A 24,966-nucleotide genomic window follows, 5' to 3' on the forward strand; every position below is an offset into this window, starting at 1 on the left:
GCAGCTTCCTTGAAGCTGGTGCCCAGCTTCGCAAATCCACACACAGCTCCCAGATGGATGTGCTATGGCCTTTGTGGCCTGTGATGTAACTGAGCTTTCAACAGAGAACCCATTTTTTCTCCTTGCTCAAAGCCACCAGAGGTGCTCTATGGCAAGCAGGATCTCACCTGCTTTCTGCCCTATCAAAAACTCCACAAGTCCTGTTCATTCTCTTCCAAGCCCAGACTGTGTCTGCTGACAACTGCTCAGGGCTGAAGGAGCACAGTGTTGTTCTAGAGCCAGCTGTGAGCCTTGGCTCTACAAGCCAGGTCTTGTTATGCGCGTATCCAACAAAATCTTGACATGGCTTAGAAAACAGAGAGATTTTAGTCTGGGATTTATGGAAAAATAATTCCTCTACATGTGGAGAACTCCTAAGGAAGGATTCTTCTTCTGATAGTAACTTTAAGGGGTGGCAGATATGCTGSTGTGGGGATGATTCCCTTTTTCACAGCTGAATTACCTACTGCTTCTAACTCCCACCTCATTTCTCTGTACTAGCCTTACAACTTTCAACCTGGATGTCAGAATCAAGACAATTTTCCACGATGGATTAAGTGCCTGGTGTGACAAATGTACTTAAAGTCAGGCAGGGAGACTGCCCCACAGCCTGTAACAGGATGTTTAATATTCTAACTGAGCGCCTGCCGGCAGGGGAGTAATCGGCTCTGCYGACAATGCCGGCATGGCTGTTTGTACACCCTGACATCCACGCGTTTCCACAGTCCCTCTGATCTCTATCATACAATCCAAGGGGCTTAAGGAGACATCATACGGTTACGTCGTAGTGCAGCTGCGCACAACCCTCAGTCAATCAGGAGCAATGTTGTCAGGGTTTTTTTTTGTTTTAAAGGGAATTAGTAAAGACCTCTGAGCTTCCCCTGCATGTAACATAAGTCAGTGCAAATCTCTTGTAAAACCCTGCTGCAATCAAATCTCAAATATCTGTCTGGGATGCCTCTCACCGCACCCACACTGCTCCTCCCCAGAGAATGTCTTCTGCAAAGAAAAGGGGTGAGGGARAAATTCTGACACTGTTCAAGGATCCTGACGTAACCTGTGCTCTTCCCCTCGGTGCTGGCTTTCCTGTCATGATTGCTCAGGTGCCAGAGGACCAGCAGAGCGGCTCCCTCTATTGCAGTGCTAAGCTGTGGGTGTGCTGGATGGGCCCCAGGCATGCGTGTGAGCAGTGTCCGAGCGCGTCGGGCTGGTGCTGTTGCAATGCCTTACCCTCAGATGTCTGGAGGACCAGGGTCTTGCTGTATGGGCTGACTCCCGTTTTGTTGAAGGCTTTGACACGTGCGCTATAGGTGCTGTTGAAGTGAAGCCCGTCCACTGTGCACATGGTCTCCTTGCCCACATACACCTCCTGCAAAGCAAGCACAGGCATGTGTTAGTGTCCGGACCACCAAGTCTCGAGGGGTGAGAATACAGCTCTCTACGGTCGTGATTCACAGGGTCTGCTGGGCAGTACTGTCACTGCTGCCTCCACATGTGACGACTGCTCCTTTCAGCCATGCTCTGCTATCCGGGGCAGATTTATGAGCCCTGGATATTGCTAAAGCAGAGCCTATGATTTGTTCCTTGACAATACTGCCCAATTAAACCAGTTTCTGTAGGGAAAGATAGGCTATTCATATTGGACTAAGTCATAAGGCATCAATCCCGGCTGATCTCCTGCTAAATCCCAAAGGAGTTATGCCAGAAAAAGGAATTAATACAGACTGAGTTGAGGACCCCAGAAACAACCTTGCAGAAAACAAATTTGCATACTCTCGGGTGTCAGGATCAAAGCGTTCCTTGAAAGAAAACAAGATGATTTCACAGACCTGGTGGCGACTCACCAGCACGTTGCGCTTCTGCTGCCATAACCTCGTTCAAACAGACGRCGCTATGACAGCAGAGACAGCAGTGAACACGCCTACGGGCTACAGAGCCAATGCTCAAATCTGGCCCCTTTCATTTTGGGTGGTGCAGGCAAGCTCCCCTGCAATACAGAGCAGAGAAGTCAGCTTCCACCTGCCTAACGATGCTGACCAGGGCAGCACAAACTGCAACGCACTTTGGGAACAGCGACGAGGCAGCGCTCGGGGCCAAGCAGTGCAACGTAGGCCTTGTAACAAACTCACCAACCGCGACGGATGACGGGAAGCTAAGGTGGCCCTGAGTTACTGGGCTCCAACACCAAGGGGTTCTCCTGCGCCCAGTACCCCATGGGAGAGCATAGCTCCCACTTAACTATCCCGTCTCACTGCAAGGACTCCCGTTCTGGCTTAATGCTCAAAGCTGGAGTCCTCTTGCCTCAGGATGCTGTCCTGATCTCTGCTGCCTGCAGTGTAGGAGGTGACTAACAGGCTGGGCTGTACCATGACCCAATCTCTGCATGCAGAGCGACGACCAAGATGCAAGAGTGAGGAGAAATAGCAGCACCGGCTCCAAGCACGGGTGAGAACATGACAAATCTGCCAGGACACAGCTTCAGCAACTCCTGCAGACCCTGCTCTTAACTGCAGCGCTGCAGCCACGACCTGGGACTGTCATCTGTGTGCCAGTCGGCATTCCCAGATCGTTGGGCACAGCAGTGCGTGACAAGGTCTGTCAGCTCCCAGCTTCCGGGCAGAAGTGCTCAGTGATGTGATAAGCCGGTGACACGTCTCCTCATGGTACCAGCTGTGCTGCTGCACCGAGCTGCACAATGCAGTGGATCGAAACAACACACACCTGCCTACAGCTGCACTGCGTCCTTCTCACCGCGGCAGAACTGCCTCCCTGCCTCTCCTGCACCCCACCTTGGGGGAGCCAGTCCTGGGTGCAAATCACACCCAGACGCCCTCAGTCCCATCGGCGGGGGCAGCCTGCTCCAACCCCAGGAGCTGGGAGCACCGTGCACACGCCAGGGCACTTCCCACTCCTGCAGGAAGGAGAGGAGAAAAGACTGGTGCACTGGGGATTGCCCTCACCCTGGTGGGGTGGCTGGGCTGAGTCTTGGTCTCTCCCTGCCACACACAGCCTCCTGCTCCCACATCTCACCAAAACCCACCTGTGTTACCTTTCTCTGCCTCAGTTTTGCTCTGGCTCCTGCCTAACTGAGTTTCTCGTGGCTGAATTCAGGAAATGTGATGTGTTGGTTTTTGTGCCTGCTCTCAGTGGATGTGAACACGCCAGGATAATTATCAGCATGTCGGATCCAAGAAAAATCATATTTTAATTGTGTAATTACAGCAATTTAAAAGTCTCCAGGCCTTAAACACCTCTGCTTGCTGGCAGCTGGCAAACTATGAGTCTTTCATGGGGATTAACATGCCTTGCATGAAATATTTAGCAACTTAAAATGATGGGGCTTTAAATGTGTTCTTTGCACTTGCAAATCACGTTGGCCACTGGAAAGGTATTTAACAGCAATGCTCCCCTCCCCAAATAACCTTGCCCAAAAAAGGAGCCTGAAGCTTGTCTGCATCATCAGCTTCCCTGAGCACCCAAGCAGGCAAGCCTCATGTTTACAGGGCAGGAGAGGACTTGCAAAGAGCCTGGGGAACTCTTTGGTCGTTTCATGGCAGGGCAATACCTACTTCAGCATCCCTCAGGCAACAAGGTGACCAGCCCCCTCCTCCCCTGAGTAAGAGCTGAAGGGCTCAGCGCTCACATCAGGCTCCCAGTACAAGAAACAACACTCAGCTCAGGCCAAATCCTGCACGCAGTAACGATGGGGAACAAATGGGGGGTGCCACAGCAAAGCAGAGGAGCTTTACTACAAAGCGCTGGTCCTCACTAAGTGGGTCTTACTATGGGATCGCATTCCTCAAACTCTGGTCACCCAAGCAGTCTCTCGAGCCTGCATCCTCTCCATCTCACTGCAGGCACGAAGCCACCCACCTCCCACAGGGCTGTCTCTCTCTTTGCCGTTGGAGGCTGGGTTCTTGGTTCTGGTGTGTCGGTGCGGCACTGAGTCAGCTGGGTTCAGTCTGGGGCTAGGAGAGTTTATCACAGCACTGTGGCCTCACAAGCCCTTTCCAGCTGGTGATTTGCACTGCTGGAGCCCGTTTCCCACTGTAAGCAGCTGCAGCCTACCTCTCCCTGCAAAGTCTTCCAGCTATGGATCTGGATGCGGAGTCGGCCGAGCTCAGAGTGCCCACAAACCCTCGCTGTCCTCACAGGAGGCCATGCCAGGGGCCCTTGGAGATGGACCTTAGGACATCTCCTCTGCCGATGTCAGTCACGAGGCTGCGACAAGCTAAGATGGGACGGGTGGAGGGAACTAGGGCTGACACTGCATGAGGGCCTTACAGAGAAAGGTGCACCTCCTGAAGTGTGGGGCACAGCTGAAGACTTCCTGCAGGCTACTGTAGCTGGGTCACCCTTCAGTGTCCTCTGAAGAGCCTCCCACATGTAAGGGTTGGGGAGGGGAAGGAAATYTGGGCTTGAGCCCAGCCCTGTTAGCTATAGGCAAGCATAGAGCATAGGCTTGCACCATCCCCATCAGTACGGGCCCGGCTCTGCAGCTCCTGAGGCAGGAGCTCTGCCTTGTACCAGGACTGGCTTTCTTGGAGAAGAGGGTGCTCTGAGCACCTACCCTGAACTGGCCGCCGTTCCCGTCATCGAGCTCCAGGATGTAGCCTTCCACCTGCACCGTTGACAACGGGGGCTGCTTCCAGGACAAGGTGGCACTGTTGTTGTGGGTGCAACACTCTTCTAGCTGCAGGATTGGAGGTGCCGGCACTGGAGAGGAAACTAAACACAAATTAGTGTAACCCTGGCTGCTAGGATCACAGAGCAGAAGTGGGGAGATTGCAGCTATGTGCATGTTTCTTGTGGAGCATGGAGGATGTGTTCATTGCCTCAGTGCCAAGCCAATGCTGCACAAGGCACGTAACTGCGATCTCATGGGTATGAGGCATGGAGGAAGCAAAAAGGACTCTTCTCAAAACAAGCTCCACCTGACCCCTGCTGCCTGGTGAAGCTGAGATTTCCCAAAGCTTCTCTGCTTTCTTCCTGCTTTCTTCCTAATACATTATTGAGAGTTATGGCCACGTAACAACATACCCAGTATAAAACTGTCTGGCTCCTTCACAAAAGCCAGCCCCAAATCTGTGAAACTCTCCCAGACATACTCTGCAGAGCTGGCTGCAGCAGTATTGGTATTGTTAGCCCTGAAGCGATGCTTGTCCTTATCTACAACCCATGAAGAAGTGCTGCTCTACTTTTCCATTGCACAAATTCACTGCAACAAAATATGTTGATGCCAGAGCAGCAGAGATGAGACTCAGGCCTTGCAGAATAGGGACTGCATCTGATCTTTTTGCCCATCAGTTACTTAGGGGACATAAAGGACTGTCAGGGCTTTTTCTCCTCAAACGGTTGTATTTGGGCATTTGTGCAACAGCAGCTTGCTCCTGCTCTGCAAAGCATGGACAGGTAAGAGCATGACAGGCAAAGGGAATGCCCCACTGACACAGCCACTCTCCTAAAACATCTCACGCTGACCTGGGAAAGCCCTCCCAAATGTCTTTGAAATACAGGGTGCTCATATTCTATCCTCTCTTCCTCACTGTCCACAAGCTGTCAAGAGCCAGTGGGAAAGAAGACATGGAGGCTCCAGAGAAGACATGGAGAATCCACAGATGCTTGGGAGAGGAAAATGGGCTCACTGGTAAAGGTTCACCACTTCCCTCTGCGACACCTCCACATCTTGGGTTGGTTCCTCAGCAGGCATGACCAGGCTGAGGGGCACTCCGGGGGGTTGCTGCGGCTGAGGAGCAAGGTGAATTGCTCGGCAGACTCCCCTGCACTGGCAGAGCACTTGCTAAGTAGCACAAAGCTGAGATCTGCAGCCTGGCAGGGACATTGTTTCTTGTCCTCCACGCCAGGCACAGGTGCAAAGAGCACTTCGCAAGAGTGAACGAGGCGTGTTAAACAGCACCTTTGTCCTGAACGTGCGACACCGTTACTCTGGGCTTCACAGATGTGTATAATGCAAAGCAGGAGCAGTGGGATTTTAGGAGCTGTCAGCACTGACGCAGTCGGCTCTCACTGGAGCCAACTGCAAGCTGGGCTGAGCCAGTACTGGCAGCTCTTGCAAATACCGCTCACAAGAGTGATTTGGCAGAATGGAGTGGAGAAAGGCATCCTGTTACAGCTAATACAGCGGAAGGGATGCTGCTRGCATCCAACACATGCTGGCAAGGCATGAGGGATGCCCCGTACCTATTCCTCTGTTCATTATTGAGACCTCTGGTATTGTCCTGCCTGCCCCTTGGTGCTGTGACATGTGGGATCCAATGACAACCTTCTGCAAAGTCTACAAAACTCAACATCCAATGTGCGCAGCCAGGGTAAAACGAGAGGACAGCCTATGTCAACCCTGCCCCATCACCACAGAGGAAGGCAGGCAGCTAAACTAGCAGAAGATTTGCTCTTATGAATTGAAAATAACCCCCTGGGCTAAATTCAAACATGAAAGGACAGGAACATGCTAACGTCTCCATGAGCTATGTGCAAGCAAAATGCGAATCCAGCCCTCACTGGGTTTGGTTCCCCTCACTATCAAAAAATGTTACTGACACTTCAAAATAATGGCCTGGCTAATGATGGGTGACGAACAGCGCTCCCGGCAGCCATGCCCAATGCATCCCTCTCATTGCAGCAAGTACCAATGGGGCCATTATTTGAAGACGTTCATTATCATTGCAGAGGAAGCGTGTGATTAACAACCTTTCTGTGTCCAACCACTGAGAAAGGCTGGTGTGTGTAAATGACTCCTAAGTAAGAAAATCCAGCTGCGATGGCAATGAAGAATCACGCTAGACCCTCAGCTGGTGGCCTTTCCTCCAGGCAGCTCATTTGTACCAGCTGAAGGTACAGGCCTACCTTCAGTGTCCTCCTGCCTGCCCCACTGTGCTTCCCCATGTCACAGCCAACTTGTATCTTCCGTCAGCTTGCCAAGTCAGAAATTGCTCGCAGGTTGCAATGGCTCTTTGCTTCCTGCAAACTGATGCAAATGAGCAGAGGCTCTCCATGGTGTGAGAGAGTGGGCACAGAGGGAAAGGGCAATGAGGAGGAAATGAAATGAAGATCTAAAATGACAGTAAGGAGAGGGGAGGGAGGAAGCACCCTGGGCTAAACAGTGTGACTCTTTGTGCCTTTGTGGCACAAACACATAGAGGGACAACATGAAGGCCCAGGACAGGCAGCTCCCYAGTTGACCCATGCAAGATGCTGCTCAGCAGTGAGGTGTATGTGAGCATGGGTACAGGAAGTGCCTTGTGCTGCTTCTGAACCCTCTGCACCTGAGGCCCCCTGCAYGGACCACAGGACCCCTGGTGCCAACCTTCAGCTGAGCATGGATCGGCCTAGCTGTCCTGGCACCACAGGCAGAGCAATTTCTAAAGCACTACCAAGCAAAGCCAAGCTCCCGGCACCTTCATCTGGGATGTGGCAGCCCAAGGATCAGAGACACAGAGGCAGGTGGCTGGCCAAGGGTGCAGGATYGAGCCAAAAAGCATAGGAATGGGCACAACTCTGGGTTTGGGGATGACCTTGCCCAAAAGCAGATCCACAAAGGTTTGTCCATGCCGCACTGCTGCTTCCCCAGCTGGAGTCAGGGGCCAGATCTCACAGAATAGTTGAGGTTGGCAGGGACCTCTGGAGATTGTCTGGTCCAATCCCCCTGCTCAAACAGGGTCAGCTAGAGCAGGTTGCTGAAGACTSTGTCTAGTTGWGTTTTGAGTATCTCTAAGGATGKAGACTCCACAAACTTGCTGGGCAACCTGTTCCAGTGCCTGACCAGCATCACAGTAAAGAAGCTTTTTTTTGATGATTAAATGGAATTTCCTGTATTTCAACTTGTGGAGCTGGGCCAAAGGCTCCCTGGAGTGCCTGTCTCATGGTAACCTGACATCCAGGGACCAGGGGACTGCCTTGCTGTCTGAGAAATCCCAAGGCTACCAATGGAAAACAGGAGATGAACGTCTTGTATGAGCATCAAATGCCCTTTCTGCATGAGCGCAGCCTGTGAGAGATGAAGGCCTCACCATGTGATGGTCTCAGGCCCTGTGCTTATCCCTTTGCATCACAAAAAGTTGGTTCCTTTCTGACACCTCCTTAGGCGCAGGTCTTTATTGTGGTACAGTGAATACACATCTAGCACAGAAAGACTACTCCCTGCTCCCCAAAACCTCACAGCCCAGAAACACACCAGCAATGGGAAGTGGGGACAAGCTATTATCTGCATTTTACAACTGAGCAACGGAGGCAATGGAGACCTGGTCAAGGTCACAGAGGAAGCCAGACTCTGACCCCTGGTCTTTCCAATCTCTCTGCTTGATGGGAGAAAATTAAAACCTCTCCTCTGCTGCCCCTTCCCTGGGATGAACTGTATGAAAGCGCTCAGCATGAGCAAAAGTTGCGTGCGGGGCTTTTCAAGGATACTGGAAATAGACTCTTACCTTTCATCTGCACAAAGTCGAGCTGATGGATGGACTGTAGCAGAGGGGCGTTGTCAAGGTTTAAGTCGAAGTCTGTGGTCATCCGGGGTGTGAGTGTCCCCTTCCCCCACTGGTCCTCAGTTAAGTGCACTCTCCTGATCAAAGCGTCGGAGATCTGGTGGCAAGGAGCAGCCCCAGCTACCGAGGGCCACCTGGGCCATGGGTAGCGTGCTGGGCCTCGTACCTACCCTGCTCTCTGCCTCCCCTGTGCCTCCCAGGGTGCGAGATCTGTCCACCGACCACTGAGGGATGGGACATCGCACACGATTTCTAGCAACGCCCTTCACTGCAGGCTCAGATTGGCAGAGGGACCCCAGGAGCTATGGGGACTATTTTAAAGGCAGGGTCTCGGCTCAGAGGGACCAGCCCAGGAATGAAGAGTGGGATATGGCTCTCAAGTGCTGGGTGTCCGTCTCCCACTGTCTCCCACATGAGACAGCATGTTACGATTACTGCTTTAGAGATATGTGACCATCTGCTGCAACCATCTATTTCTCCAGTTAGGATGAAGAAATGTCCCTGGCCTGTGTCTGCTTCTGTCCTGCTGTGAACCTGCAGGTAATGAGAGGTTAGCCCTTGATTTTAGGAGTGGAAGGACCTTAAATTTGGGAGACATCTATCTCTGTCACTCATCTAGACCGTGGTGGGCAGGAAGAACATCTTCCTCTAAGCCTTTCCTGAGCCTTGTCCTCTTGGCCACCTTGTCCCATCTGGCCCAAAAGTGGTGGAGCAGAAACTATCTGGTCACATTTCCTCTGCACGACCACACCTGGACACCTCTCTGTGATGGGGGCAGTGAAAGAAGGTAGGGAAAGGAAGCTTAAATAATACATTATATGATATTTTTAAGTATTCATTTCTTTTTAGCACCTAATGGTAAAATAACATGCAGTTTGAAGAGATTTTACCATTCTAACTGGGATAGTGGCCAGAAAAGCTAGGGCACCGTCCTTGGTGTAACTCCCCTGACTTTGCTGCCTTACCCCAGAGCTCTTGGCTGTGCAGTGCCTTTCTGCTCCCCTCACAGCGCAGATGTGAGCAGCTACACACCAACCTGAAGGAACCCGCTGGGATCATTCTCCTTGATCACCTCCAGGCAGTACTCCATCAAGCCTGTGGTCTGGCGGAGCTTGACTGTGCAGTGAGAAATCTGGTCTCGTACCACCTGCAATGAGACAAGAAGAGCAGCGTTGTTCGGAAGCTGCAGGGTTTTAAGAGCTCGGGAGCAAAGGGGCTTTGGTGCTGCACTGGTGCAAGGACAGGGTCAGGGAAAAGGGAAGGGAGACAAACACTCAAGGGAACAGAAAAAGCCAGAAATGGCCAAGACTCAYGTACTGAATTCCAGATCTTTGAAAACCTGAAGAACAACAGCAAACCTCGTTTAGCTCATAGTTATTAACCTACATAATTATTCAAAGCAGTAGGGTAGTTCCTTGCTCTGCCTTTAATTAAGACAGCTTCCAAATGACAGCTTATTAGCTCCACACAAGGCAAATGCCTATTTCCATAGATACGTAGCTGCTGCTGCAGCCTCTGCGGGGCTGCCTCCRAGCAGAGCGCCACTGAGCACTGCCCTTCTCAGGCCTGAGCACCGAGCCAGGCTGCGGTGCTGGCTCCAGGGGAGCTGTACCCAACCGYGCGGCTGAGGAGCAAGCCCTGTATTTTCAGGAGGAATAAACACACCACCTCCCCCAGCTTTAGCTCGGAGGGTGAGACTAATGATCTGCTTGAGATGTTCGTCTGCCATCGCCTGAGATGAACCACACTGCAGAATTGTTTTGTTTTCTCCATYGACTACAGAGAGAGGGTAGAGAAGAGCTCAGAGGGAGAGGTCTGCCAGCTAGAGAAGATAAATCCTGCACTGCCTCTGGCAGGGGAAGGAGGTGGAAGAATCCTGGCCAGGGAGWGAAAGTAGCTTCCCCTGTGCTGGTACTTTCTGCTTACAGGCATCCCTGGGGAGTCCCTTCCTTGGCAGCAGTGCTTTTTCTTCACCTCATTTGACCAAAATCAACTGGAGCTGAGAGGGGACACTGCTGTTATTGGTCACAGGACACTRTTCTTCTCTAGACTAGTGATTGGAAAGAGCAGCCCAGGTGAATTGCTCAGCAAAGAGCCACCAGGAATGTGATGTCTTGGCTCTCCTGCAGCCTCTGAGCCTCTCAGAGCAGCTGGTGCACTCCGAGGTCAGCCTGCGGCCATCCAGGCTGCGTGGTGAAGCATCTCCTCTTGCACCCATGGACGGTTCCTCCAAGGGAATGGGTTTCAGCATCCCAGCAGCAGAGTACAACCAAGCATGTGGTTTGCTCAGCTGAGTGCCTGGGATGGGACGAGCATCCCTGCTCGTGGCTCCGCTGACCTTCCCTGAAACACAGCGGGGAAGACGGGGTTCAGATTCCCGGACTGGGAGGGTGTTTGAAGGGGGGCTGTCCCTTCAGCGATGGTAAGGGGTTAGTTCCTGCCTGGCCTTTCTGGGCAAAACCCTCCCTGTTGCTGGGCGCTGCCAGTGCGTTATGTGCTTGCTGCATCCCCTGCAGAAGGAGACAGAGTGCAGATCTGCAGCTGACGTCAGTGGGATTTCTGTGAGCAGAACAGGCAACCGGGACACGGCTCTGGATAGGAGATCGGCAGAGCAGCTCAGGAAGAGAGATTTTATGCTTTAGATCAATGTGCCCAAGGTAGATAAGAAATGTTTTTTTYCTGAAAAAGCTTTAAAGCTGTGTAAAGTTCTCCACTAGGAGTGAATAAAGGTAGCCAGGTGTCGGGATCACGGCTCTTTAGTACGTTGCATGGACAATAAAGATGAGCTTCCCAACAGCATCTGCAGCTGCAGTGTGAYGGAAAAGGCTGCAATGAGCAGTGCCAAATATTCCTGAAAGCAGCTGTGTCTTCAGTACTGCAGTTGGTGAGTCCCAGCATTGATTCAGCAGGCACAGCAGTACGAAAATAACCACCTTTGCATGAGAGCCTCCTCCCGTGACAGGGGCAAGGTGCCGACTGCCTGGGTGTCCTCTCCAGCCAGAGGGGCCGGGAGGGGAAACGAAGTGGACGCCAGTCTCCTGCAGTGAAGGAAGCCGGGCTTCGACGGGGCGCAATGCCTCCTGCAGGGCGATCAATCAGATCTTGTGTTGCTTAATTATGATTTAACCACTTCTACCTAATCACCTAACAGGCAGAGAAGGATCATGTGTCCTGCGGCTTGGGACAATCCCCCCGCTTCCGTACAATGCCAAGAAATGCTCTCCTAGCCCACTCTTGATCTGTAGGCATTTGCTGTTTGCGCAGTACCCCCCCTTTGCTGCTTTTAGCGCTCTCGGTCTGATTTTGTTTCCAGCCTGCTGGGAAACGGAGGCCAGAGCAAGGCCAGGAGTGCGAGGAGGGAATGCAGTAGGAGCACGCAGCGGCGTGCAGGGCTGGCAGGCAGCAGGGGGAGCTCCCATATTGCTCCTCCAGACCCAGCAGCTTGTGCAGCGGCATGCAGAGATGATGGATCACCCTGAGAGAGGGCTAGAGCACGGGCATCACAGGCATGCATTAGTTTTGGCCTCAAAYGCTGTCATTAGAGAGAAGAGTTCATTCAATGCCAGTTTTAAACACTTGAGTGCACTGGAATGGCTCTGCTGGGATGGAGCGGAGGCATACRGCTAGTCCTGGAGATCCAGGCACCTACGCTCCCTCTTGGCTCTGCTGCTGACCCCTTCCATGAGCGTGGGCAAATCCCTGGCCTTCCTTTCTCAGTGGGGATGGTCAGTCCTTTGGGGCAGGATCCAGGAGGTGCACAGTCTGCAGCGGAGACCCAGCATCGACACTGCATCTACTAAGTGCAAGGTGAGCCCAGCCTGCTGCCCACATTGCTTTTAGACTATATCCTGATTGCACCTACCCGGGCAGAGCTAAGTCACTTGAAAGGTGTTGCACTCCCCTGCCTGCTGGGCTGCAAACGGGCAATGGGAATCACACTCTGAACGTACAGAAAAGCAGCCCCCCGCTTTCACGCGAGTCTGCTTTCCGGGGAAATGCACATGTTGCCAGGAAGACAGCAAAGATGGGATTGGTAAAACAATCTTCTTATCTTCTTTGTAGCTTAAATCTCGGTCTGATTTGCCCAGGATACTGAATTTGTGGGCCTTTCCCTGCCAGAGTAGATGCTGTTGAAGTATTACCAGCAAAATTGTCATCTGCTGTCACCAGCCAGCGGCACATAGCACTCGCGTGGCGAGGACAGGCACGGTGTCCCAGGACAGCTCTGGGGCACGCGGCTGGCTCCCCGGCATCGGCAGCCTCCTTGGAGCGAGGGACATCCTTGCACGCAAGGCGAGGCGAGCTGCCGCCGCAGCTCGGGCACCGGTCTGAGAGCCGCGGGGCCTCCTCGCGCTGTCCGCACGGAGGGAGCGGGGAGCCCGGGGCAGGCAGCCCTGGCTTTGCTCCTTCACCCTTCCTGGTGAGATGAGGCCAGAGCCAGCTGGCTGCTCTCACGTGAGGGACTGTGAAAAGGCCGATTAACGACTGAGCTTCCTGGCAGATAATCCCTGCTAATAAAGGTCTGGTCCGAAGCGCTGGTTGCAGGCTGCTTTGTGGCTGCCGGAAGGAGCAGGGTGGGCTGCGCTGGGGGCTGAGCGCCCTTCCTCTGCCTCCCGCTCAGCCCTGAGCCTCCGTCCTCCCTGGCTGCACTGCGTCTCCGCCAGGATCGGGTTTCTCCGCCTGGCTCCCGAGCCCCAGCCGAGGCAGTAGTCCAAGCTAAGAGCGACGGAGACGGACTGAACGTGAGGGCAAGTCTAGGACGGTGACAGTGGCTCGCCTGGTCTCGCTCACAGCAGCGTGGAAGCTCTGGAGTGTTTCAGGACAAGGACAATGCACCGGGATCATGCCGCAATCCATCCCAGCCAGGCAGCTGCTCCTCYGGAGCTGCCCAGGTCTGAGCAGGGAGTCACTAGAGGCTCCTGTGGGGCTGGAGGCGGTGGAGGTCTTGCCTCCTGTATTGCCTCCATGCATTGCAAAGGGTCCCTATCCCAATGGGATGAGGGTTGTCAGTCCAGGAACACTCACAACTGCTGGTGGTCGAAGGTGTCACATTTAGGGACAGGCTGAGCAGAAATGTCACCCTTACAAACAGGCRGGGGAGTGCCGGGGTGAGGGGAGTCCTGCTGCCCCCTCACAGATGCAGGATGAGAAGTTGGAAGGCAAAGCAGATGAAGGGGCTCCCATCCCTGGCTCAGGGCAACAAGGGTCTTCAACGTGGTCAGCCCCCACCTCAATGAAGGCCTTAGCCTAAGTCTTCAGGGCCAGGTAACTGGCAGGAGGAAGGTCCCTGTCCCCACTGGGGTGGCACCACAGAGAACAGCAGGGAGGAAGCCCCGGCACGGCTGAACAGACTGCGCCAGCTCTGCCATCCTGGACTGCCTTCCACTTCTAACCTCTGCAAACTGGCACATTCACAACCCAGAAACCACGCTCTGAAATGGCTCGAGGAGGAGAGATCACTGACAAGCCATCAATTTGGGACAGAGAAGTGTGGATTTGCAATTAATTACTGCTCCCTGGCACACAACCACGCAAATCTTTAGGCATATAAAGATGGGACTCATGGGCTGTACAAGCACTGTTCCAGCTGCAGTAAATTATGGGAGCTTAATGGGACACTTGGAGGCTTTGCTGGATGTTTGCTTGAGCTGAGTGGGGAACGCTTGATCTTGCTCTTCATCCTCCTGCCCCATTTACACAGCCGGCTGGTTTGAAGCTACATCCCCATGCCGTGGGCGGCAGAACACAGCCACGCAGATGGCGAAGCACTCGGCAGCTAGCTCTCCCTACACTGTGCATCGCATCTGTCCTAGCAGCTTGAGAGCATCCTTCCTACCGGGGCTGCAGGGCAGCCGCTGCCTCTCGCTTTAGAGCTTGCCCCGTTCTCCAACCCGTCCGGCACCACGACGGGCAGCAGCTCAGAAACCGCATCCAGCGGAGCGGCTGTGGTTCTGCCACAGCCCAAACCTTTAGCTCCGGTGAGCCTTCCTTTCTGTAACTCATTCTGGGATCGTGAACCTATTCATCTGGAGAACTAGAGCATGAAACAGCAGTTTAATTGCAGTATATACACAGCAGGCAAGCTGGCAATAGAGTTTCACATTTCCCCTCATCACCAACAAATGTGTTTTCAAGCCAAGAGAAGGACCTTTGTTTGGGACCTAGTGGGGCTTCATGGCTTTACAGCAGCTGAGCACCAGCTTCTGCACTACGCACAAGAGAAGCAGGGTACAGAGAAGAACAGCAAGGCTCCACRAGTTGCTTTGATTAGGGAAATTAGAAGTTTTAAAAATAAACATCCCACACACCATTGAAGCCAGGATCTAAAACCCACTGGAGCCAGTGAAAGGCTGCAAGTTTTCTATATGGCCATAAGCAACTCATGGTTGTCCTTATGTATCACAGCCCTCCCTTCATCTAGGTGAGTTACGCAGCTGTGAATGAAACACACCACCAATGCGGGCACACATGAGCTGCCTCCATGCACCGCTGGCTGGAGGCTGGGATGGTTACCAGCTTAGGAACTGCGTTGCATGAACACTGCTGTCTTGCTTGCGTGGCCTCGTGTGTCTATGTCACACCCCTAAAATGCTAGGAAATGTGATGGAGAAACGCTTGAGCTGGTTCTGCAAAGAGCCGAGCTGCTTTCTGGACTTGTAACAACTTCGTGTCCTGCTCACGTTCACAAATCTTCCCAGAATCAGACCTGGAGCATACGCAGTAGCTGCTACCACCTGGGATTTGCACTCTCTGGGGTATCATCTCAGCTCCCTGCTACCCCAGTAATGACAAGTATTTTGAATGACAGCCAAAAGCAAGATTTGGGATTTCCTCAAGCGTTTGACTTCCTCAAGCAAATGAGGTTAAGTGTTGGGGTGAGAGGTGGCCTCAGGACTACTCAGAGGGGCATGCAGTATTCATCACATTACAAGTAAAACCAGGTTACCATGAATTTTGCATGGAAGTAGATAGTTTACAAGGCTCTGCTGAAACCGCGAGGGTACCACACTTTGCTGAATTGTGGCATCTTCTGAGAGAAGACTAATGGGACAGTATGTTGCCTCAGCTGGCAAGGGGATTTGGGAAGCTCCATGCATTTTGTTTGTGGTTGTTCTTATGAAATGACTTTTTTTCCCTTTAGGTTTTAAAGAAGGCAACAGCTAGAACGTGGTTGCTAATTACAGCCTATAAAAAGGACTTTTGCTGTGCACTCACAGCAGTTCACTGCTACCTTAAAATAGGAAATGTAATTCAAGAGCTTTTCTTCCTTGCAAGATGACATTAACTATAATTTACATTTTAATACAGCTCCTAGAAGGCAATAACATCTGCACTCATCTCTGCTTAAATTTCTTCCTCACCTTCCTCCTTTTTTTAGCATTTGGCTCGATTACTGGTTTTCAAGGTACTGAACCTCACTTGAACCTGGGCACCCTGGCACCAGGGTGAGTCCTGCTGGGCTGCCATGTGGAGAACGTGGTGCAGGAGCCTGTGCAGTCTCCTGCACCTGGGTGCACTGCAGCTGCTTTCAGGGCCTGGGCACCCTGCGGCAAGGCCACTGTCACCTGTACGGCTGCGGGGAGGGAGGGTGGTGTGAGATGCCCCCTCTTGCGGCAGAARCCCCACCAACGGCTCGTCAGCGTGGACGATTTCAGATGAATCCCACTGCCTTAGGGACTAGACGGCTGACAGCCCTCAGTGAAAACAAGTGCTGTTCTGGCACAAGATCTGGTCCTGGAAAATTTTGCTCAGAGGGAGAGATCAACAAACAAATAGATTTTCAGTGCAGCCTCCGCATCTACATCACGGAAATTGGGATCTCAGAGGCTTCAATCTCTACTTCACACTAGGGTCAGGGTACTCGGCCAATCTTGGCCATCCAATGGGATGTTTCAAGTCCAGGATGAGGGGTCTGGTTTCAAAGCAATGCCCTCTCACTCCATTGCAAACTCAACTGGATGCTACTCAGAGAAAACAGTGGTCTGGTATCTGCATCTTCAGGAAACAGTGCACTACATGCAGGGCTCATCTGACTTGTGTGTCCTGTCTGGCGTTTCCGTACAGAAACGGTAGGGTATAGGAAACCAAACTACGTGCTGCTGGCTTGTCTCTCATCTTTTCATAACACTAAGCCCAATCCCCAGTGACCTAATCCAATGGGGGCACTGATTTCCCTTGGGCATCTTGGAAAATCATGACCATAATCCCTTGATGCAGAAGGGTAATGGACCAGCATTTCATCTCTGGAGAGCCAGTCATGTACAGTGCTATGGACAGGAGTCCCAGAAGCTCCCTGGCCTCAGCATAGCCCTTGATGAGCATTTCCTACAGTTAATTCCTCCAGCAAATGTGACAGCTGCTGCTCAGGTACAAGGGCTTTGCAGCCAAAGCACTATGGTTAGATCTGAGTKGGGCTCAGGGCAAAGGTCTCCCATGACTTAAAGGGCTGAAGAAGGCCCGAACTGTCCACTGCACTGCAGAGAGCTTAAACTAGATATATGTAGAGTTCACCCTATCCCCATGGACTGGGAAGAGGTTTCTTCCTAGGACAACACTGCAGGGAAGCCTCAATGTTCCCTGCTCAAACTGGCCTGGGCCATACAGTGTAATCCCTGGAGAACATCATACTGGTCCTTTGAAAAGCAGGCCAATAATGAGCAGCAGAAATACAGATAAGGAAGTTTGTCCTGGAGGCAGAACAGGCATCTGGGTATGTAATTTAAAACCTGGCCCCCAATGCTTCTCATTCTGACACGACTTTTTATAGCCTACATTCTTAATCTGAAGCTAAGTTAGGAAGAGGTTTGGACAAGGCTAGGAAATGCCCCTTCCAAGTTCATTTTCTCCCCAAACTCTCCACCTCTGGAGCAATTAGTGCTGGCCCACAGACAAACTTGGATTTGTGCCTGTCTCCATGAAATATGTGTCAAGCCAAAGTAGGTCAGTCCTGAGGCAGCGCTGACCTTAATTCCGGATGCTGCATGGGAACAGGAACTCGGGCTCCCTGGTGAAAGGCATCTGTGACACTGAGCCAGCAGCCAGGCTCTGTCCCTGTCTCTCGTCTTCGCTCACACTGTGCACTACCATGCTGCAAGGGCCAGCTTCCCAGCGGGCAGGAAGGGCAGCCCATGGAGAGACTGGCTACAACCAGGGTGCTGCGGCTGCACACAGGCTACCTGGGCAACCAAGGGATTTGGATCTCAGGAGGCTCTCAGAGGGCACAACTATGCCTCGCTGGTGAATCTACCCACTCATCCTCTCCCTGACTGGCTTGCTGTGGGGGCAGAGGCAAGCGGACAGCGCAGGCCAGACTAGTATGTTCTGGACTGCTCTCCTTTGGGAAGGAGTGAAGCTATCACCACAAGCCTGCAGCAAAGGCTTTCCTGTCCTAATGTGAACATAAGGCAGGATAAGCCCTATGGCCCCTACCAGGACCAGCTGGGGGTCCAAACAGTGCAAAGCGAGTGCCAGTGCAGAAAGAGACCTTGCTGATCGGGCAGCATGTTGCTTGGGGGCAGCTGATGGGGCAGGAGGTGGGGAGACGGCCCCTCTGCTGCACTGTATCATACTCTGCTGCACACGCTGGAAGAATTTCTGCTCCCTCTGCAACATTTCCAGCACTCCAAAGTCTCAGAGCAAAAGCTGAGGGCTTTGTTACCCTCCGCTGCCGGCGCCATCCCTCGCTGCCTCGGGTGCAGCGGGAGCAGGGAGGACATCCCATTGCGAAGCAGCTGCTCGAGGCACAATGCTGCTCACATTTTACATCTCCCCTCATCCGTYGTCACATTTGGCCTGACCTTTTCAGCAAGGCCAGCCCAGTTCGTGCCCAGCTGGGAGCTGCAGGTGCTGCTTTTGTCTGGCGGATTCCTCAGAGGGGGCAAAGGGGAGGCTGCTCCGTGCTGCGGTGACCCGGCAGTCCCCTTGCCCCAGGTCACGAGCACGGCAGGGACAGCGGGAATGCTGGTGGAAGGGGGGCAGGGGGGATCAGGCTGCAGGGTCCGCGGTGAACGCCCGCCTTGGTGGCCTGGTGCAGCAGAGGGACCCTGTGCATGGACGACAACAGCAGGGAGGTACCTAACAGGCTGGAGGTTCTCCTAGACCCCTGTCCCACCTGTAGCTTGTGAAAGCAGGCAAGCCTCTCTCTGTACTTGTCCCCAAGGATGTGCATTTACCTGGGCTGTGTGCAAAGCTGTGTCTCAGCCTGATGATGCTGAAGCCACAAGAGATACATCCCGGTGTACAGGACTCCAGCCAGCACTCAGCGGGGTCAGGGCTGTACAACAACTCTTCCCATACAAGCCTAAGTCCAAGGCAGCAGGGCCACATTTATTACTTATTTCCCACTACAAGAATTAAAAGGGAGAGTCAGGTAATTTCAGACTAAAAATTGGATGGACACTGCAAGGGCAGAGGGGAGTAGATTTTGGATTTTAAACACCAGCTGCTGTTGAATGTCTGACTGTGATGCTACTGTGCAAGTGGATCTGGGCTCCCACGTCACCTCTGCAGGAGGATACAGCACCAGGGAGCCCACGCAGCCTCCCTTTACCCAGAGTGGACAGCTACAAATGCTCAGTCCTTGCGGAAGGGAGCTATAAGGGCTGATTTTAACAGAGTCGAGTCTGAAACTCACGGGGTGCAATTGAAATGACAGGGTGGCTTGCTCTTTTAAAGGCCAGGCCAGCCAGGCCTGTCTAATGATGAAGCCCAGCTGGTAACAAGGGTGGATGGCGGGGGGGAATATGTATGTGTGTGTGTCGCGGGGGGACAGGCGATACTGAAAAAGTAAAGGGAAGCAGACCACTTCCTGTGACCGGCCAAAGAGTGAAAGGCCTGTGGGCCTCTGCAATTGTGCTGAGCAGGGAAATCGCTTTGTGCTGCCCAGCTTTGTGAGAGTTTAATTAACCGTGCCCCAAAAGGGGAAGAGTGAAAGAGAGCTTGCTGGGTGGTGGGAGCGCTTTCTGCGCGTAGAAGAGAGGTCGGCAGCTTTGCAGGCCTATTTGGGGCTGTCTATTGCTAAACAGCGAGCGCCGATGCCGGGTTCAGTTCCACAAAGCAGCTGTTGTCCAGCTGCTGCGGCTCTGCCGGGCCTGCCCAGGACGGCACAGTCCTCATGGTGCCCAGCAAGGACTAACTGCAGATCACAGCCTAACTCTGCCGCATTACGCACTTGCCTCCCCCACCATGGTGCTTCGGAGGAACTATTGGGAACAAAGGAGGAGGAGGAGGAGGAGGAGAAGGAAGAAGGACACTGTGAGCGAGAGAGGAAGTAACCAGGAAAGGAGAATGAGGACCTGCTCCACTAGCTGAGGCACAATGGAAGCACTCGTGAGTGTTGCAGTGCCCATCCTCTCAGGGCAGATCCGAGACTGGCAGCCTCCTCTTGGAAATGCACTTGGAGGAGGGACCCTGGAAGCACGAAGCGACGTCGCTGTGAAATGCCTCATTCCCTGCCTGCCCCGTGTCAGTGTGGGCTGCAGGCTGGCAAGGCCTCCTGCCAGGGTACAATTACCTTGTCCAACAGATACTGGGCACTGCTACACCAACGCCACTGGTTCCAGGTGAGATTAGGCCCTTTGCTTCCCTTCTCAGCCCCAAACAACTTAAAAAGACACAGTGTACTGACTGAAGGAATGGCACAAGTCTCAATGCTTATGTTGAGAGCTGCATCTCAGCATCTCCCAACGCCAACAGTTCACCTCTCAGTGAAACTACTACTCTGAGACCATGAAGCGCTCATSAAGCACAGAACAGGGAACAGAGCTGCTCCTGCTCCTGTCTGATGGCGAACAAAGTGCCCCATGCCTTCAGCTCCTGCTAAAGCCAGCAGAAGTTAAAGGCAGTCAGCATCTTGCAGGATGAGACTGGTAGCTCAAAAGCTACATAGGACATGAAAAAGGTCATTTTACAGCCTGTGGATGCTGTACACACAGCTCTGTTGACCTAATCACTATTAACTGGCCCAGTAATGGAGTAATTCAGTGGGAACAACTGCAGCTACCCGGGGGCGGTGTGCAGCACTCTGCTCAGGGCGCATCATGCTGGGAGCAGGCTGGGCATTTTCAGCAAAATGGAATTCATTTGGAATGTGGAAATCAAGGTGATAAGAGTGGCTTCCCAGTGAACTTTCCATTCCTCCTAAGGTGCTTCACCTTGCTCTGCCACAAGCAGCATCACAGTCCTCGTCCCGATCTGGGACCAACCTGGCAGAAAGCTCTCTGACCTCTAGACCTGGTGGGTAGGGGCTCACCTTCAGCTTGTGCTCGTGCTCCTTGTTGACGCGGGACAACAGTTGGGCTTTCCTTCTGTTGAGGGCGTCGATGAGGGCGTCACACTGGGCCACCAGGCAGGCCTCGAACTCCACGCTGTTCTCCTGCGGGTCAGAGCAGAGCATCACAGCCCTGCGGGCTTGCCAGCACCTCCCACCAGAGCTACCCCACGCCAAGGGGAAAGCAGATAGGTCCTGGAGGGCGACAGGACTTTGGTGCTTACAACACACCTTAGCCAGATCCCACCATCCTCCGGCAGGATGTGTGCCGTGAAAGGCCTGCTTCATGATCAGGCAGCTACTCAGGGTGGAAAAGACCTTTCCAGGTGGCAGTGCACCACAAGCTAGCCCCAGAAGTTTGAGCTGTTGTTTGGGGGAGCAGCAGGCTTGTCAAACAATAGTGTGCTCCCACGCGGGGGCAACTCACAAACACACATTCATGCCACATCCAAAATCTTGTGGGAAAGGGCCAGTGACGCAGACACCCTGCCCTGCTGAGAGCTGGGTCTCGGTTCTGGAGCACAAACAACTAATCAGCTCCTGCCACCTCTGTCCCAGGGTGGCCGTTTGCTGGGGGACCTTCCCTCTGCTTGCGCAAGGTAAGGGACAGCTCTGCACAGGGATGTCAGAAGAGGAATGTGGACCCTCTCACATGGGGAAGACCAAAGATCTGCCTAGCCTAGCAGGACCAGGGCCAAAAACCAATCCCCAAGGAAAGCATGTAGGAAATGGGGTGAGGGCCGGATGGCTCTTCCCCTGCTGATAACCTGTCTTCCTTCTGGCAGTCAGAGGGGGGGGGCAGCATCCTCACTGTTTAATTTTCCTGATCGCCCTGGAGTTTGTCCCTTTTGAATCCACGTGTGTTTTTGGCCTCTGACACTTCTTGGGGCCACATGCTCCACCATGCAGCAATGCTGCTGTGGAAACCAGAACATCTTCTGGCTTGTGTGAAACCTGCTGCCTCTTCTTTTCAAGGGGAGGGCCGGGTCACAGCTGCTCACTCCATGATGTAGATGACTGAGGAAGCTGCAGCTTTAGGGAGGGCTGCAGGGGGGTAACGTGAAGGGGCAGGTGCTGATTGCGGGTCCCCTTGGGAGAGCAACAAACCCAGCCATGGAGATGGGGCAGGAGGTCACAGGTTCATCCCTGTGGGAAGGGGCTGTTCCTCGACYGGGGGACACAATACCTGGATTTGCTGCACCATGTTGCGGAGCTGGACCAGGAACTCTTTAGCTTCCTTGGCTCTGTCTGACAAGCCGTTCAGGGCCTGGGAAAGCTGGCTCTGCAGATGGAAGAAAGAGCACACATGTGAGCAACCCACAACAAATACAGCAGCAGGGCGGCTGGGATGGGTCATTGCCACATCCYGGACTCATTGTTGAGCCAGAGGAGCTGGTGTTTATGGGGCTGCCTGTGGGACTAGAGCTCGGGATGGACTGCAGTCCCAGCTCTGCCTCCTTGGGGTGTACAGCCTTTGGCAACCTGTCCGGCTGAAGTGTCCTTCTGGCCCTGCTGCCCCGAGCGTAAGGAGAGGAAAAGGAGGTTAGCTGTCATGACAGATGTTCTGGAGTTGGGAGACAGAGATTCATCTCCATCTCCTCCACAGGCTTCCCTGCGTGGTCACGGACAAGTCACATCCATCCAGGCTCTCAAAGTCACTAACTCCTTTCGCTCCCATGTGCTCTCCAGGGAGCTGGACACCAAAAATCCTGTAGGATCTGACCTGTCCTGCTCCTGCCGTCTGCTTCTCCCCTTTGGCCGGCTGCTGCTGAGGATGGTCAGCAAAAGGGCACAGGGAGTGAGGGGGAGGCTGGGCCACCCGAATTGGAAGGGGAATACCCCAAGACACCCTGGAAAACTAAGGCAGAGCATGCAAAGTACTGACTGCCCCTTCCTCTCCCAGCACTATGGCTCTTAGCGTGAGAGCACACGTCCACAGTCCGCTCTGGCCGACGCTGAGCTGAGCTGAGTGGCATAACATGGTAATAATAATGATAATGTCTTATGCTTTTTCATTTTCATGGCACTTTCCAAACATTAACTCAGGAGCCCTCCTCTTTTGCCATCATTTCAGTAAGAGTTATTATCTCAAGAGCTGGGCAAATCATCCATGACAATTTACCTCTTTGAGAGATTTTCCCTCTTTTGTTGGCTGCAAATTGCCTGCACACACCATGTGGTTTTGAGGCAAGATCCTTCAGCCAAAAAACTGCCGAAAACTTGTTCTGCACAGTGGGACCATGGACTGGGTGTCTGGTCATGGGGCGTTTCCACCCAAAAAGGTTCCTGCTCCCCAGAGGGGGGGCTGCCCAGTAATTCATGTCTCCGGTAGCCACGCTCACCATTACACGCTCAACTGTAGTTTTGGAAGAATTTCATACTGCTTGGCGAAATGCACCCATCAGGAAAAGAAGTAAAACACCGACTGTGAAATCTTTGTCCCGGGCTGACCCTGAARGGTCCACTTGTGAGCCAAACAGGGCATGGGGAGCTGCTGTCAACCCGGAGGAGCTCGTGTGTGCCTGATACAAGACAGCAGCCATAACATTCGATGGCTGCATCTCTTGAGCGGGGACAACCCAGATTTGCGGACGGCGACAGATAAYTTGGCATGGGCTTTGGTTTGTTACTGAGCAATCTCGTGAGGTGCTGGGGCAAACGCTGCAGTACGAGGGATGGGCATTAGCTGGATTTCTCCCCTGCATGGAGTTTTAGGTGACTCCTGTGGTCAGGACCTTGGCTCTGGGCTGGCACCTGCCCCCTTTATGCAGAAGGGCTGAAATTAAGGAAAAAYGAATTGGTATCAAAGAGACTAAATAGCAAATGAATGGCAGCCATTTAATGGCCCAGAAAATGACCTTACTGCTGCTTCCTAGGAGACTTTAATATAACCCTAGTGATTTCTGCATTTCCTTTGTAATTTATCATGCCCGAGTCATTAGGATGTGGAGCTAATCAGYGAATGCATCTCTAATAAAAACAGGATTGCTAAGTCAGCTCAGCAGGCCTCTCCATCTCCCCTCCCTCCCCTCTCCAAGCAAAGGCTGGAGGAGAAAGGCGYGCTGCTGAGATCTCCTTCTTGGAGAGGCGGAAACCGGGAGCGTGTGAGGAGACTGGGGGAGACAGAGCTGCTCCTGGTGCAGTGCARGGTGCCAAGCCCAGGCCAGCCCTTCGGTCCACGCTCTGGACCCATAGTGAGGCCAGAGAAAGGGGCTTCTTAGTCCACATTCACTTGTCTCCTTCCCCCCTCTCTCCCAAAGGACTTGGACGTGCAATCTCTCACTCCTCTCCATCACATCGCCCTTAGCAATGGCCTTTTTCGCATGCCACTCGCTGCCCTCGTGGCGGGTCAGGCACCTCRTGCACGCTCAGCTCCACGGGCGGGAGACGCACGCACGGCGCGGACGACACCGGGGGACAGAGCTCGCTGCTCTCACGCAGCTACGGCGCGATCAGAGTTCGCACCACAGCCCCGCGGAGCACAGGAAGGCGGTGTGCCGAGAGCTGAGCGCTGAAGGGCCCTGCTCTCCGACGACGTGGGCAATTAATAGGGAAAAGCAGCATGAGTTCGCTATGTTTACAAGCTCCTCATTAAAATTGCAGCATGGTGGGCGTTTTTCCTTTAATAAAGTGTTTGAAAGGCTTTTTTTATATCAACATAAATTTCAGAAAGGGGATCTTGGTGTCGGCATAACTCTTTGAGCCTTTCCTAATGGGAAAACATTTTAAATGTGCTCTTAACATTTATTAGAGCTCTACAGTGCTGGYATGCACTGTCCATGTGAGCCTCGCCGCATAGCTCTTTCACTCTGGACAGCACCAGTCTCCCTCAAATCACCCCTTCCCCTTGCTCGAGATGTTCTTGATGCCATCCGTGCCTGCAATGGGAGCACCTGAAGCTTATATAATAGTTAGGAAACCTTTTTTCCAGCCACTGGTGCTCATAASGTGCGCACTGAACACCCTTGCCCCCGCGGTGGAGAAAGGGGCACCAGTGCTGGCAAGCCCAGTTCACACCASTATGCAGGAAGAGCTAGCACGGGTTGATGTGCCTGTGCAAAGCTGGTGTGTGGTACCAGTTCCTACTTATGGGTGGCCACGGGCTTTTCACTGGATATGGGAGCTCTGATGTTTGCTTTTGCAYGTGTCTACCTGATCATC

The 24,966-nt window shown here is 53.1% G+C and overlaps 1 protein-coding gene across 1 annotated transcript in view; it reads right to left on the reverse strand.

Moving 5' to 3' along the window:
- The window catches only part of TRIM9 (tripartite motif containing 9), a 75,995-nt gene that overhangs the window by 12,728 nt on the left and 38,301 nt on the right, over window positions 1-24,966 (reverse strand). The window contains exons 2-7 of the mRNA XM_026056204.1: window positions 21,992-22,087; window positions 20,788-20,910; window positions 9,574-9,684; window positions 8,481-8,634; window positions 4,610-4,767; window positions 1,270-1,408 (exon numbers count right to left, since the gene is read on the reverse strand). Coding sequence (XP_025911989.1) covers window positions 1,270-1,408; window positions 4,610-4,767; window positions 8,481-8,634; window positions 9,574-9,684; window positions 20,788-20,910; window positions 21,992-22,087 — 781 coding nt within the window. The remainder of the gene's footprint in view (window positions 1-1,269; window positions 1,409-4,609; window positions 4,768-8,480; window positions 8,635-9,573; window positions 9,685-20,787; window positions 20,911-21,991; window positions 22,088-24,966) is intronic.

The sequence above is a fragment of the Apteryx rowi genome, unplaced genomic scaffold (assembly GCF_003343035.1).
Source record: "Apteryx rowi isolate R43461 unplaced genomic scaffold, aptRow1 scaffold_13, whole genome shotgun sequence".
Taxonomy (NCBI): domain Eukaryota; kingdom Metazoa; phylum Chordata; class Aves; order Apterygiformes; family Apterygidae; genus Apteryx; species Apteryx rowi.